The following is a 13,187-nucleotide window of genomic DNA, read 5'->3' on the forward strand; positions in this document are numbered from 1 at the left end:
TTGTCAGGTGGAGCAGGAGTGGCTCCCTTTGTCTCGTCTATTAAAACGCTGTCTGTGGTTTAAGATGTAGGTCTCTAGAACAGCTTAAATCACCCCAAACACTGCCACGCTGAACTGATGCCATCCTGCCTGGCCAACCTGACACTAAACTTCTCTGGCAGACAATTGGAAGGTGCTTTAGGTTTGCAGGATGTGCCCTGTACATCTGTATGGCAGAAAAAAATTGATTTGAGTTGGCATTTATTCAACACAGCTGGCCCCCTTCCACTAAAATAGATGCTGGATCAGTTCAGCACTAAGTAATTACTTTCGCCTTCGCCTGAGCTACAAGGTGCTGCCTTTATGGCAGAATGTAAATGTCATTCACCTCTTGCTTCTCAAACGATCTAGATTTCACCTCTCAGAGCATTACTGCAAATTATACCCCGACCTTGGGGTCCAGATCACAGTGTTGTACTCCTTGTTTTGCCCTGATCCAAACCCCCCCTCTTTAAATCACAAGCTTGATGGGCAACATCTATCCCTGTGCACAAATCATCCCCATTGTTGTGGGCTGGGTTTGTGCATTTGCTTCTTGCATGTGTGAAGCTTTTTAAAAAGGAACGATGGCAATAGTTGGCTCTCCTGCACCTCCGGGGTGAACGAGTGGTTTGGCAATCGGACATCGCTCAGCCACACTTACCTCCTCCCGTCGCACTGGACACTGTGGGCCAGTTCTGCACAAGAACCCCGGGAGCTCCTTGCAGGACAGCCGATTCCTCCATGTGCACAGAGCTGACAAAAGAAAGGAGCAAATTAAACATGGAACATACTTCACCCTCCAAAACCAAGAGAAGAAACATCTGAGCCAATGTGAATCGCACATTCCCTTTAAATGTGCGCCCAGAGCACTGCTATGTAAAGCATTTCATATTCAGTTTATGAACAGGTAGTAAGAGTCATTGGATACATTTCATTGCTGCAGTAGTCCCAGCACAGTGAGACAAAACAGAAAAGATATCCGCTCACTGTAAGGTAAATAGAGCTGTAAGATAATGGGATGCTTCATTTGGTTCTTATTTCACATGTGGAGTTTCAAAGTATCCATGGATTCATGAGACGGGTATTAAAACGTAAAGCTACTCCTAGTTATCTGAGGATATCATGGGACTGAGACGGGTGAAAGTGGAGTGCATCGTTGGGAGTGGTTCTGCAGATCTGAACGTCTCTCTGTTGTACAATGTTGGTCAGAGAGGAGTACAGCTCTGAAACAACACTGTATCTGGAAGCGTATGCATCACAGGTGCTATGTTACACCATCCTCCTGCATTTCTAAGGCCCTGAGTGCAAGGCAAAGCAGTGATGCATTTTAAATGTATCTTTTGCTGTCATATTTCCATATACCCTCTAAAAGACCCTTGCTATTTCCACAGGGACGGATGTTTGAAGCATTTTTTCCCCTCTTTTCCATTCAGTTTACCTGCAAGCGACTTTCTTGGTTTTTGCGACCTACACAGAGAAGGAATTTACATAATTGCACTAATCATATTCACTTTCATGGTGTTAGAAACGACAACAGATCACAAACTCAAACATTAACTACAACTACTAGAAAGACTACTATTTTTTCCCCAATTAGCTTATTGGTACTTTCTCTAATTAGTACTTTATCAGTCATTTTGCAAATCAAAACATTTAAGATAGTTTGAAATGGTTATTGTGCTCTTTACTAGCTTGTAATGGTTATTGTGCTATTGTTTTTTTATGGATGTCTACAAATAATGCATACTAGGATTAATTTAAAGGTTGAAATTAAAGTTCAGTATTGCAAAAACTATTTTAGTTTAACAAAAAGCAAAGTGTAATCCTTTGGTAATTATTGACTCAGGATCTGTATGCTGTAGGGGGAACACAGTAATACTGTAATATGTGCATGCGAATTGATACCATGTAGCAGGTCTGCAGGCTGTGTTCTTAGTAAAACATTTTCATTAATTATTTTACGTGCCGAGATATAACTAATTAATGAGCAGGGGGTCTATTTCTCCTCCTCCCGACAAAGTGGATTATGTTAAAGGCTCCTCGGTGAGGAGTCTTGTCAGTAATATGATTGGATGTATTCAGACATTGGATTTAAATTTTACATCTGCTAACAACTCCATGTATTGGTTCATTATTATGTCTACTTAATAAATTCACTTATTTATATGAGACATAATATAACATAATACCATCTAAATACAGCCTGGGCAAAATTAAAAGAGGTATAATCATGTTGGCTCCACCTGAAATCTTGCTTACTTAAACTATCATTTGACACTGGTCACATCTATAGCTTTAACCACGCTGAAATGGTTATGTGCCCTTAAATACATCAAGCTCTGTGAATTTCCACTCCATCCCCATGATTTGAGAAGGCTGAAATCCACAGTAAAAACACAACACTGCTAAGAAGCTGTGGTTTATGTAAAGAAAAAAACGGGGGATTTTGCTTTATCTTGCTTAGCGCAGTATTATTTTTCAGGGAGATTGTATGAGCACCGATGGATTAAAACAGACGAATCCAAGGTCATGCGATCTATAGGTACACAGCACATATTTAACATAAAATAAAATAAAGCATCTCAGGGCCAGAGTTGTACTGCTCATTATAAATGGTGTTATTGTATTTTTAATCTGCACACAGTTTGTACTTTTGTTCTTTTAATGGTGCATTTGTGAAGATTTTAATCTACAAAGGTTCAAACAGTTAAAATCCATTATCTTTCAACAGCAGATCCAGTTCTGTTTAAGCCCTATGAAACATAGCTGGTTTCATCCTGCAAGTCCACGTTAGCTGAACAGGGGACTCTACAAAATGGCCATTGTTAAGCAGTATACAGGCACGTATAACTCATTAAAACCTGAGTAGTTTAAACCAACTGTAAACCAATATAATAGAAGACACAGGAGGACTGCTTCATAACTATTTATCTTCTTTATTTGCAACTGGAAAAGCAACACACTTTGAACTATCCTCACTGATCTGGGTTTTGTGTTGTGTGTGGCACATACCAGCTAAGTCTATGTGTGTCCATGCTCTAGTATGCCAATGGCTGATATGATTTTGTCAGCTCACACTCTTCAGCTTAACACCAAAGGATGTGTACTGAAGTCAGGACGATTATTAAAAGAGGCTTATAACTACAGGGAAATTAATTAAATCTGCTGTTTCGCACGGGCGATTGGTAATACGCACTAAGAAGCACCACATGAAGAAATAAGGTGGGTGAGGGTCCATCCATTTCAATCATGTCTGTCTCCTACGTTCTCCAAAGAGATTCAATTTTTTCTCATTCCCTTACAGCCTGGAAGGCAATTATTCAAATTTCCTCTTTCCTTATTGATACTTAGAGCAACATGGTGGTTTCCGCCATTAAAATAAACATAACACAGGTTTTGCTCCCATGGAATGTGCCAGCCAATGGTGACAGCCTTTAAAAATGATTTTGATGAGAGTACTGGGATCATTTGAGCGTAGACGTACAGATACACACCTCCTTACAATTGTAATTTGTACACTGCGTACAGTAAGAATGCAGTTTAGTCCCCCTCCCCCACGGATGTGTGTCAGTCCCTGCTGCAATTCTCAGAATAATAAGCAGCAGATGTTTATGAACAGATCAATACTGTGACTTCAGTGTTTATGCGGGAATGAAGAGACTAAACACCTACACCACACAATAGGGGGAAATGTTCATAGATCCCACGCAGATGAAGCTGACTGAATAATGTTCCGCCAGTATGCAGAACAATCCCCAATACCCTACTCCTGTTTAATGCAGCAAACAGACCCTACGTGGCTGCTTGAAATTAGGGTATATAGAGCTAAGCATAAGCCAGCATTTGTTAGAAAATGTACACACAGCAGCAGGCAAAGGTGCAAAGCCCCCCCCACACACCTTATGCCAAAAAAAAACCTCAGTGTGACCAACACCCATCTATTTTTAGCAATGCTGCAATACAGCCCTGGTCAAAAGGCATTATTCCATGCAGTTGTGTTGTGTTTTTTTTTCCAGAAATACGATTAATTACAACTTCAACCTAACACAATGATTTTCATACATAAATAAAGAGGAAACAAACTGTAGGAAGTATAGATCAAGGAAAAAAGACTGCATTGCAGCAGAGGATGCTTGAAAAAAAAAGAGAGAGAATGTAGATGTTCTATATCAGCAGCCATGTGCTTTGGGTGGAATTCACTAAGCCTCACAGTCTAGTGTTATGGGACATATGGCCTATTTCATGTTATTTATCATTAAAATGAATATGCTATTAATCTCCATTATAACCCATTCAATCTTTTAATACACATGACCTAAAGAAAATGTGATCGGAGGCCATTTTAAGTGATGTGAAAAGCTCACGTTACAATTTACTCCTGGCAATGCAACACAATACATCCATTCAATTAATTCTCAATATATATCCTAGATTCACACATTTTAAACCAAATGAAATGCCACTTTGCTTATGGCTGCCCTATTTCCTTACGCCTTTTTTGGGGGGACAGAGATGCTCATTAGATCTCTTACAATCTCTACAATGTTAATTATCCAACTTTACCTTTGATAAGCGATACACTGCAAATCCACATTCCTAAAAATTGTTAAATCTATCAGTTTTATTGTACTTCAAAATCCGTGCACACAGATCCTGTAGCTCGGGGACGTGGTTTTATACGCAGCTGACCTACATTTTAATATCACGCAGGCCAATCCGTGTTACTGGTTAAATGACATTTATTAGATCGTTCTTGTTTGTTTCCTCTCTAAGCCGACTATACAGTGTGCACGGCCAGCTAATTTAAACCTATTCTGGATGTGAGGCGAGCCAGAGCAACACAGATATGTTAACAAGAGCTAGTGGCTTTGGTGGGTGAGGCATAATCTCTTCACTCCTCATCCAAATCAGCAATGTTTTTTCTCATCAATGTTTAATCTCTTTTTAACTACACAATGTCCAAGTTCCTTTTCTTGTATCTTTCACTGCCCCTTTACATTCTGATTGGGTAGTATGTTTATCTCAACTAAAAATATATTGTTTCATTATTGATATATTTAAAATCCTGCCTATTATTATCATTATGTGTGCGTTAATAGATAGAGATAGAGAGAGAGATTCACAGACAACATAAAAAAAGGCCAAAGTCATTTGCTTTTGACGTAAATTGAGGTGCTTACCTTTGCATTCCTGCCCTCAAAGACGCGGAATAGCGCCAGTCTGCATTCGGAGGCTTGGACTGCAAAAAAAAAACCATAGGAAAAACCCTTAGTTGGGACTTTATGCAGATTCCCCAAACCAAATATTGTCTCATTAATTAGTCATGCTACACATATCTGCAAGCCACGCATTTCAATAGGAACTGCAGCCGAGGTCTTGAGGATGAGTTTAATGGATGGGAGGTGTTCATTCGTGCCTGCCCTTCATGAGACACAGTGACATTGAGAGAGAGCCTTCGGGTGGTGTTTTCACCCTACAGAAACAGTGTGCGAGAACAATCCTGGCAGTTTTAGTTTTCGACTCTGTATTCCTCAGCAAAACTCCAAATCACAATGCCAGGAAAGTTCACGTTTCCACACATCAGGATGCCATATTGGATTAGTATGCAAAAGCTTGGGACCACCCTATTGTTGCATCATTTCTGATCAGTGGTGACCACATGGAGTCAACCTGCTTCTGGAAACTGAATCGAAGCAGACACCACTAGCTGTGAATGAACTGTATTTGTCCTGGAAGTGAGGATGGGATTTACCCCAATAGGGAATAGCATAGGCTTCCCATTCAACTATTTCAATTTCAGAGAGTAGATTTGGTGATATTTTGTAAGGATGGTCCCAAATATGTTGTTCAATAGTGTGCATGTATAATAGTGTATGTGCAAAGCACTTACCTTTAAAAATGCATGTCAATAATATAAAGTAGATTAGTCAGACATTATGTACATACATACAATAAACCTGTAGATAACATTCAGACAACATCCTAGCTGTGACTTCAAAAGACCACAAATGCACACCAACAAGGTGCAATGCTGGCTCCTTGGAGTAACATATATAGTGTGTTAAAAATGTATTGTCTACTGCTTTGCCTATTGTGTCATAAAAAAAACTTGTACTAAATAAATTTCAAGAACTACAAACCACCTGTCTTGATTAGGTTACAATACATCTCTGTAAACAGTGCATTACCTCTGATATACAAAAAAGCTGTCTATTAAATAAGCCTCCTAATAACAAACACATTTGCTTCTGAATCGATCGCAGCAGTGTGCAGGCATCGGTATTCCAAACAGCAGCTCTCCATCACAGTAACAGAAGGTGACAAAATGCTATTGATCTATACATTGCAGCCCATACGCCGCCGCTTGCGTAGTTAACTCTTCCTCACACTGACTCAGTCTGTCTGTAACTGGTCTGCATTGGGAAAGATCTTGAGCTGAAGAGCACGGCCTCAACTTCCAGGGTCTCCGGAGAGTGGCTTCTGGGCCATGAACTGACAAGACCTCTAGATGACGGCAAATAACTCACTTGGCAGAACTTCGTCACTAGGGATTTTGTTTTCTGTACGTCCTGATATAAGCCTGCTATGGTGTGGAATATATGGAGCGGTTTCATTATTCACACTACAGCTATATTGCATAGATACAGCAGAGAGGGGTGGGGTTAGCATCAGCAGACTACAGCAGATCGCTGGGCTCAGGGTGTTTCCTCAGAGCCTGTGGTTAATGCCATACAGCGTAGACAGATTAAAGAACATTACAGAGCAGACCATAACAAATAAAACCATGTCTGTGGCAGCTATGATTACCAAGATATCAAATCAATGATGCATATTGAACTTCATGTCTACAGATCATATCCACTCTCTTGATAAACTACTGGACAATTAACTCTCTCTATATACATATGCATGTACATATGGATATAATATACATATGTAGATTATTTGGCCAATCTGAAGTGAACACCTCCTGCAAGGTGAACACGTTTAATTCTACTCCCTGTGGCGTGTTATGTGTTCTGTTGGCGGATTCAACATGTATAACAGGCAAATAAAATATCAATGAAGCCCACTGCAAAACAAATATTAAATAGTATATTATATTTCAAAACATTAAATTAACATGCAAGAACCGTATGTTATCTACTACTTTGTAATTTAATAGGACATGGTGAAAGCTGGCTAAATAAAGCTATAAAAGTCATTTTAAAATGGCTTTGACATTTAATCAAAATGGGAATTCACATACAACATTTTCAATACAGGAAATATGCATTTTTCACCTATTTGATTAAAAGAATGTATTTTACATGTTCATACTATTAGGTAGAATTTGAAAATGAAAGCTTTTCGACAATCTGTGATAAAGAAAAAAAGTCTTTTTTTGACAATCCAAGCCCTGTAAAGCAAAATGTTATTACTTTATTGTATGTACCATCCGAGTGAGACAGCTGTGCTGAAGTGTAACATTTCTCAGCGTTCTCACCCTAACAAGTAATACCTCTAGTTGCTTAGCAATGAAGTAGAACAAGTCAGGGCAGTTTGTCTGAAGAAACTCAGAAATTACCCATTAAAGCTGGGATGACAAGCACTATGTAAAATACTGAATGGAAAAATATGAATTATTTATGTTGCGAACAAAATAAAAAGCACCAAGATAGAGAAATACTATCGCAAGCATAAGGTACTAGAACAACTACATTTTCTGGGATACAGAAAACGACAATGATGTGAAATTTAACGATTTCTCGGATGGCTGATGATAGCTGCAAATATAAATCACTGCATATATATAAATCACTTGGTCATCAAATCATGCAAGTATTCAGAAGGTCTTTCAGGGAGATTTGTATTTAAATTAAAACTACATTTGGAACGTATACATGTTTAGCTGGGAAATGTCATTAACCCATTTTAAATCCCATCATAGAGAATATAATTGAGACTCTCCCTATAGGTTTGGCACACCTGTAGGCAGAGATATATCAAATATATGCATACCTTACAGAACATTAGGAAGACCTACATGAATACTAAATGGTTACCCCATTTCATTTCATTATTATCTGTCTTCTCTTTAAGCATATATCCTCTTAGAGAGAAGAAATACACATAACATACAATATTTAACGAAAATACATCTTAATACAACCTAATAATCAAACACACACAAATAAATAAATATAGATAGACATTTAGGGAAATTTATTTTAAACAATAACCAAAACATAAAATCAAAAGTAAAAACAACCACAACAAAATAAAAAAAAGAAAACTTTATGAAGAATCAACCACAGCACTGACTGTTGGAGCAAAAGATACCTTAAGTGATCCATCCGGTCTCACCTCATTTGGCATGCTGAGCCTACGAACAAAGACCTGGCTCTGTCCACTCTGGCCAGTGAAGAATCTGTCTGAACCTACAGTACTGGTGCCAGGTGGGCAACCAGTGTTGTAAAACATGAAAGTGTCACTCCCTGACGTTGCAGTCAGGCAGGTCTTATAGCAGTAAGTCTTAGTAAGAGACCCATTGCCCCTCACTTCTATATAATGAGGCTCCACCTTTAAGTCACGACGCAACACAACATTGTTGTTGGGTTGCTGGCTGGTGTCAGGAGCCGGTTTCTGTGCCACACAACAAGGGCTCACACAGCACGGCCCAGTCTGGGTGCTGCAGCGGACTATAGCCAGGACAGTCACAGTCACGAGAAAAACAAAGGAGGTGGCGCTCAGGGCAATGATTAAATACAGCGTCACATGCGAGATGAGTTTGGTGTTTTCCTTGACCGATTTCTTGGGGTCAGGGAGGACCTTTGGGGCGACCTCCATCACGGCTACGTTAACGGTGGCGGTGGCCGAGAGAGAGGGCTGCCCGTTGTCCTTGACGAGGATGGTCATGCTGAAGGTGGTGGAGTTGTCCTCGATTATTTTGCGCGTGGTTCGGACCTCCCCCGTGTGCTGATGCACTTTGAAAAGGCCGGGTTCCGTCGTCTGCTGCAGGAAGTAGAACAGCCAGGCGTTCTGACCGGCATCAGCGTCATAGGCTGTCACCTTCGTAACCAGGTGGCCCGCCTCCGCATTCTTTGGTATCGTCTCTGTCGATTTGGAGCCATTAACAGGCGAGGGGTGCAAGAACTCTGGAATGTGGTCGTTCTGATCCACCACATATATGTACACTGTCGCCACCCTGCTCATTGGAGGGATCCCAGCATCCTGTGCTTTAACCTGGAAGTGAAACTCCCTTAGTGTCTCATAGTCAAGAGAGCGAAGGGCGTAGGCTTCCCCAGTCTCCGCGTTGATGGACACATACGAGGTGACAGGTATCCCATGGTTGTTGTCGCTGAGAATGGTGTAGGACACCTGCGCATTCTCATTGACATCTGCGTCCAGGGCCCTGACCGTGCACAGCAACGCCCCGGCAGCATTGTTTTCGTTGACATACATGGTGTAGGACGTCTGCTCGAAACGGGGCGGGTTGTCGTTAACGTCCGCGACCTCCACCCGGATGGTTTTCTCGGATGACAGAGGCGGAGACCCGGAGTCTGTGGCTGAGAGGGTGATATTGTACACCGACACCACCTCCCGGTCTAGAAAGCCAGCGGTGACTAAGGTGTAGTAGTTCCGGAACGATTTGATCTTGAAAGGGAGGTCGGGGGGGATTTCAAGGCTGACCTGCTTGTTGAGGCCGGAGTCTCGGTCCGTCACGCTGATCAGTGCCACCACGGTGTCAGGGCGTGCATCTTCACGCACAGGGCTGGAGAGGGAGGACAGCACTATCTCAGGTGTGTTGTCGTTGGCATCGATGATATCCACCACTACTTTGCAATGCACAGCCACGGCGGAGGCCCCCTTATCCATGGCCTGTACGTAAATCTCATAAGAGTTGGTTTCCTCATAATCCACATGGCTTCGCACCCTGATCTCTCCAGTGTTGGGGTCCATACTGAACATCTGTCTGACCTTTTCTGGGGTGTAACTGCTGAAAGAATAAAACACCTCCCCATTTGAGCCTTCATCCAAGTCGGTGGCGTTAAGCTTAATGACCAACGAATCCCTGGGTGAATTCTCCAACAGGCTAACTTTGTAGACCGAACTGTCAAACACTGGTACATTGTCATTAGAGTCTAAGACCCGCACGTTTATTGTAGCAGTGCCGGTTTGTGCTGGTTTGCCGCCATCCACAGCTGTCAAAATCAACTGATGGGAAGGGTTTTGCTCCCGGTCCAGAGCTTTTTTAAGGACGAGCTCTATCAGCTTGCTGTTCGACGAGGGCGTGTTGGAGTCGAGCGCAAAATGCTCGTTCGGGCTGAGTCTGTACAAGCGGATTGAATTAGAGCCCACGTCTGGGTCCTGCGCACTCTCGACAGGAAAACGCGCCCCAGGTAAAGCAGACTCTGATATATCCAATTCATACTCGTTTCTGGGGAACTGCGGCGCATTGTCATTCACATCCAATATTTCCACTTCCACATTCCATACCTCCAATGGGTTTTCCACGACCACTTCGAGGTTCAGAAAGCAGGTGCTGCTAACCACGCATAATGTCTCTCGGTCTATCCTTTCGTTCACAAACAATTTCCCGTTGCTATGATTAATATCCAGATAACGTTTATCGTTGCTGGAGGTTATCTTAATCCTTCGGGCGGAGAGCTTTCGCAGATCGAGTCCCAGATCCAGCACAATATCCCCCACAGCAGACCCGTCTTCCAGTTCCTCCGGAATAGAATATCGAATTTGTCCCGATGCAAGGCCACAAAATAATAGCAATATCAAGAAAGAAACAGGCACCTTTTTTTTCCTGCAACATCTCCCTGCAAGAGCCATTGCAAGCCCAGGGAATCCGCAGACGGATTAAAAACAGCTTTCCGCCTTTTCAGCTTGCAGTACCTTTTCTCACACCACCACATTAAAAAAGACTGCTGTACGTTACCCCGCTATGTGTAAGACGACCAAAACATTCGCTCCGGATTCTTTTTATGTTGGTATTTTATTGATAAATCCATTTTTCGGTCCGGCTCGGCTGTCGGGTGTGTTTCCCAGCCACTGGTGCTGCCTATCGTTCTCTGGCTCTGTCTCTCCACTATCCTCCCTGCTGTTGTGTGCAATGGTGTCTGTGCTGCGGGGGAGGGGCACATCGCGCAAAGACGGCTGGCTGCTTTTCAGCACCTCGGAGTCCAGAAAAAAAAATCTAAAACGAATGAATGGCAAGCGACCAAATAGCTCACCCAAGTCGCGTAGCAAACGATTTATTATTTTTTTGTATTACTCATTATTATTATTATTATTATTATTATTATTATTATTATTATTATTATTATTATTATATATTTGATATAATAATAATAATAATAATAATAATAATAATAATAATAATGTATATCGTTATTATTATTAGGATGATTATTAATAATGCTAATTATCATGCTAATAATATTAATTGATATATTATAAATGTCTCCATAATACAAAAAAAAAAGGTGGTGGTGGGGGGTGCGTGGGGGGTAATTAATGATCCATTATTACACACTGGATTGCCCTAGCGATTATTGCGAAACCGGATTTTCTTCATCCTAAAGGTGAAATCACGCCTGGCTGTGAACCGCCACCGCATTTTGAATTTAAAACCATGATCTTAAAACAATGCATTTTATAATCCCCATCGATGACAGCTGAGGTTCATGTTTAAAGAATGCTTTATTTTGCTTTTGCGTTTGCGTCGACTGTAAGCGAGCGAATAGCGGCTTCTTCACGTGTCCTTTTCTTCAGTGCATCCATGTATCCGCGGAAGAAGAGAAAAAGGGCTGGGCAGCGCTCATCAGCATGTGTGACAATTGCTCAGCGGTGATAGACATCCCCTGTTGTCAGTAAGAAAGCGCTGGCTGCTAGTTCATCCTCGCAAACACCGAGAATGACAGGCTGCATAATCACATCTACAGATGACCGTATCTTCCACAGGCAAAGCACAGTCTGTCTGCTCGCGTTCGTTTTCACTGAACAAGATGGTCATCATCATACGAGCACATCGGCTCCTTAGGAAATGTAGAGGGATGCAAATCAGGTCATCAAGGCATTCGTTATCCCCAAGATTTGCACTCACTACAGGCGTCACAAATTATATGTTTCACTCTCACACACACACACACACACGTCATTCTGATAAACGCAAATCAGTCCAGCGTAGCTTGAAAATGGTTATGATAGCCACATCCAAAAACATTAGATAAGAATGCATAACCTCTAACGAGACCAACAGATGCAGGTGAAGTATTTAAAACCCTAATCAATCTACAACATTGAGGTTTAAGGCAATACAAAGCTTTATATGTCAAACGAAATTATTAAACCCCAAAATGTACACTACTACAACAATTGAATGCTTCAATTGTATTTGTATTTGTTATATATGTATTTATCTACGGCAGTTTTTTTGTTTGTTTGTTTTTCTATTCAAAAATCTGTTTTAACGTAGCCAGCCATTTTGTTTGAAGAAAATCTTAAAATGTCACATAATGTGCCTAAACTATGTCATTACTCATTGCACCTATACAACCAAACCAAAATGTGTAAAAGTGCAATGCATTTTCAGATATATAATAACTTTGACGCAGAAGACAGCTGTTCTTATCTATGCTTAAGTCATACAAGGGACACTTTCCCTCACCTTTTGACATTAGGTTGTGCTATTTTCCCCTGCAGCACATTATTTTGCAGTATGCTCCCTATTTTCCTTTTCAGATCCTCCTAAAGATGCTCTATGAGATTGAGGTCAGGATTCTGAAGGGCTTTGAGAGCTCCTCTCCTCAAAATGGTGTCTCACACTTCTGGATCATTATTGCTTTTGTTAAATGTGCAAATTATCACCATAAACGCTGTTTTTGAAAATGTCACACACCATGTCCTTCAAAATTACCAAAAGAACTTATGCCAAACTATACAAAACATGTGCGCTCAACACACTGCCACACCCACAATCCCCAAGTGGAAGCAAACCGTTTTAGCAGGACCTGTCACAGCACTGGATGCATTTCCACTGCTCTACAATCCCCTTTTGATGGTCTCAGATTGTAACTATCATTATGCCTTTAAACACATGGTCTCTTACATATAAATACACATATATAGAGAGAGGGAGGGGGAGAGAAAGAGAGAGAGAGAGAGAGAGAGGG

The 13,187-nt window shown here is 41.2% G+C and overlaps 1 protein-coding gene across 17 annotated transcripts in view; it reads right to left on the bottom strand.

Moving 5' to 3' along the window:
- Nucleotides 1–13,187, bottom strand: part of LOC136763045 (protocadherin alpha-C2) — a 155,939-nt gene that overhangs the window by 15,539 nt on the left and 127,213 nt on the right. For 14 of the 17 annotated variants that reach the window (XM_066716748.1, XM_066716747.1, XM_066716753.1 and 11 more), the window contains 2 exons: nucleotides 5,202–5,260; nucleotides 683–774 (listed from right to left, as the gene is read on the bottom strand). In XM_066716748.1, the coding sequence (XP_066572845.1) occupies nucleotides 683–774; nucleotides 5,202–5,260 (151 nt within the window). Of the gene's footprint in view, nucleotides 1–682; nucleotides 775–5,201; nucleotides 5,261–8,343; nucleotides 11,258–13,187 lie in introns of those variants that run through there. The other 3 variants (XM_066716745.1, XM_066716746.1, XM_066716762.1) reach the window with 3 other exon arrangements.

This window comes from Amia ocellicauda, chromosome 11, assembly GCF_036373705.1.
Source record: "Amia ocellicauda isolate fAmiCal2 chromosome 11, fAmiCal2.hap1, whole genome shotgun sequence".
Taxonomy (NCBI): domain Eukaryota; kingdom Metazoa; phylum Chordata; class Actinopteri; order Amiiformes; family Amiidae; genus Amia; species Amia ocellicauda.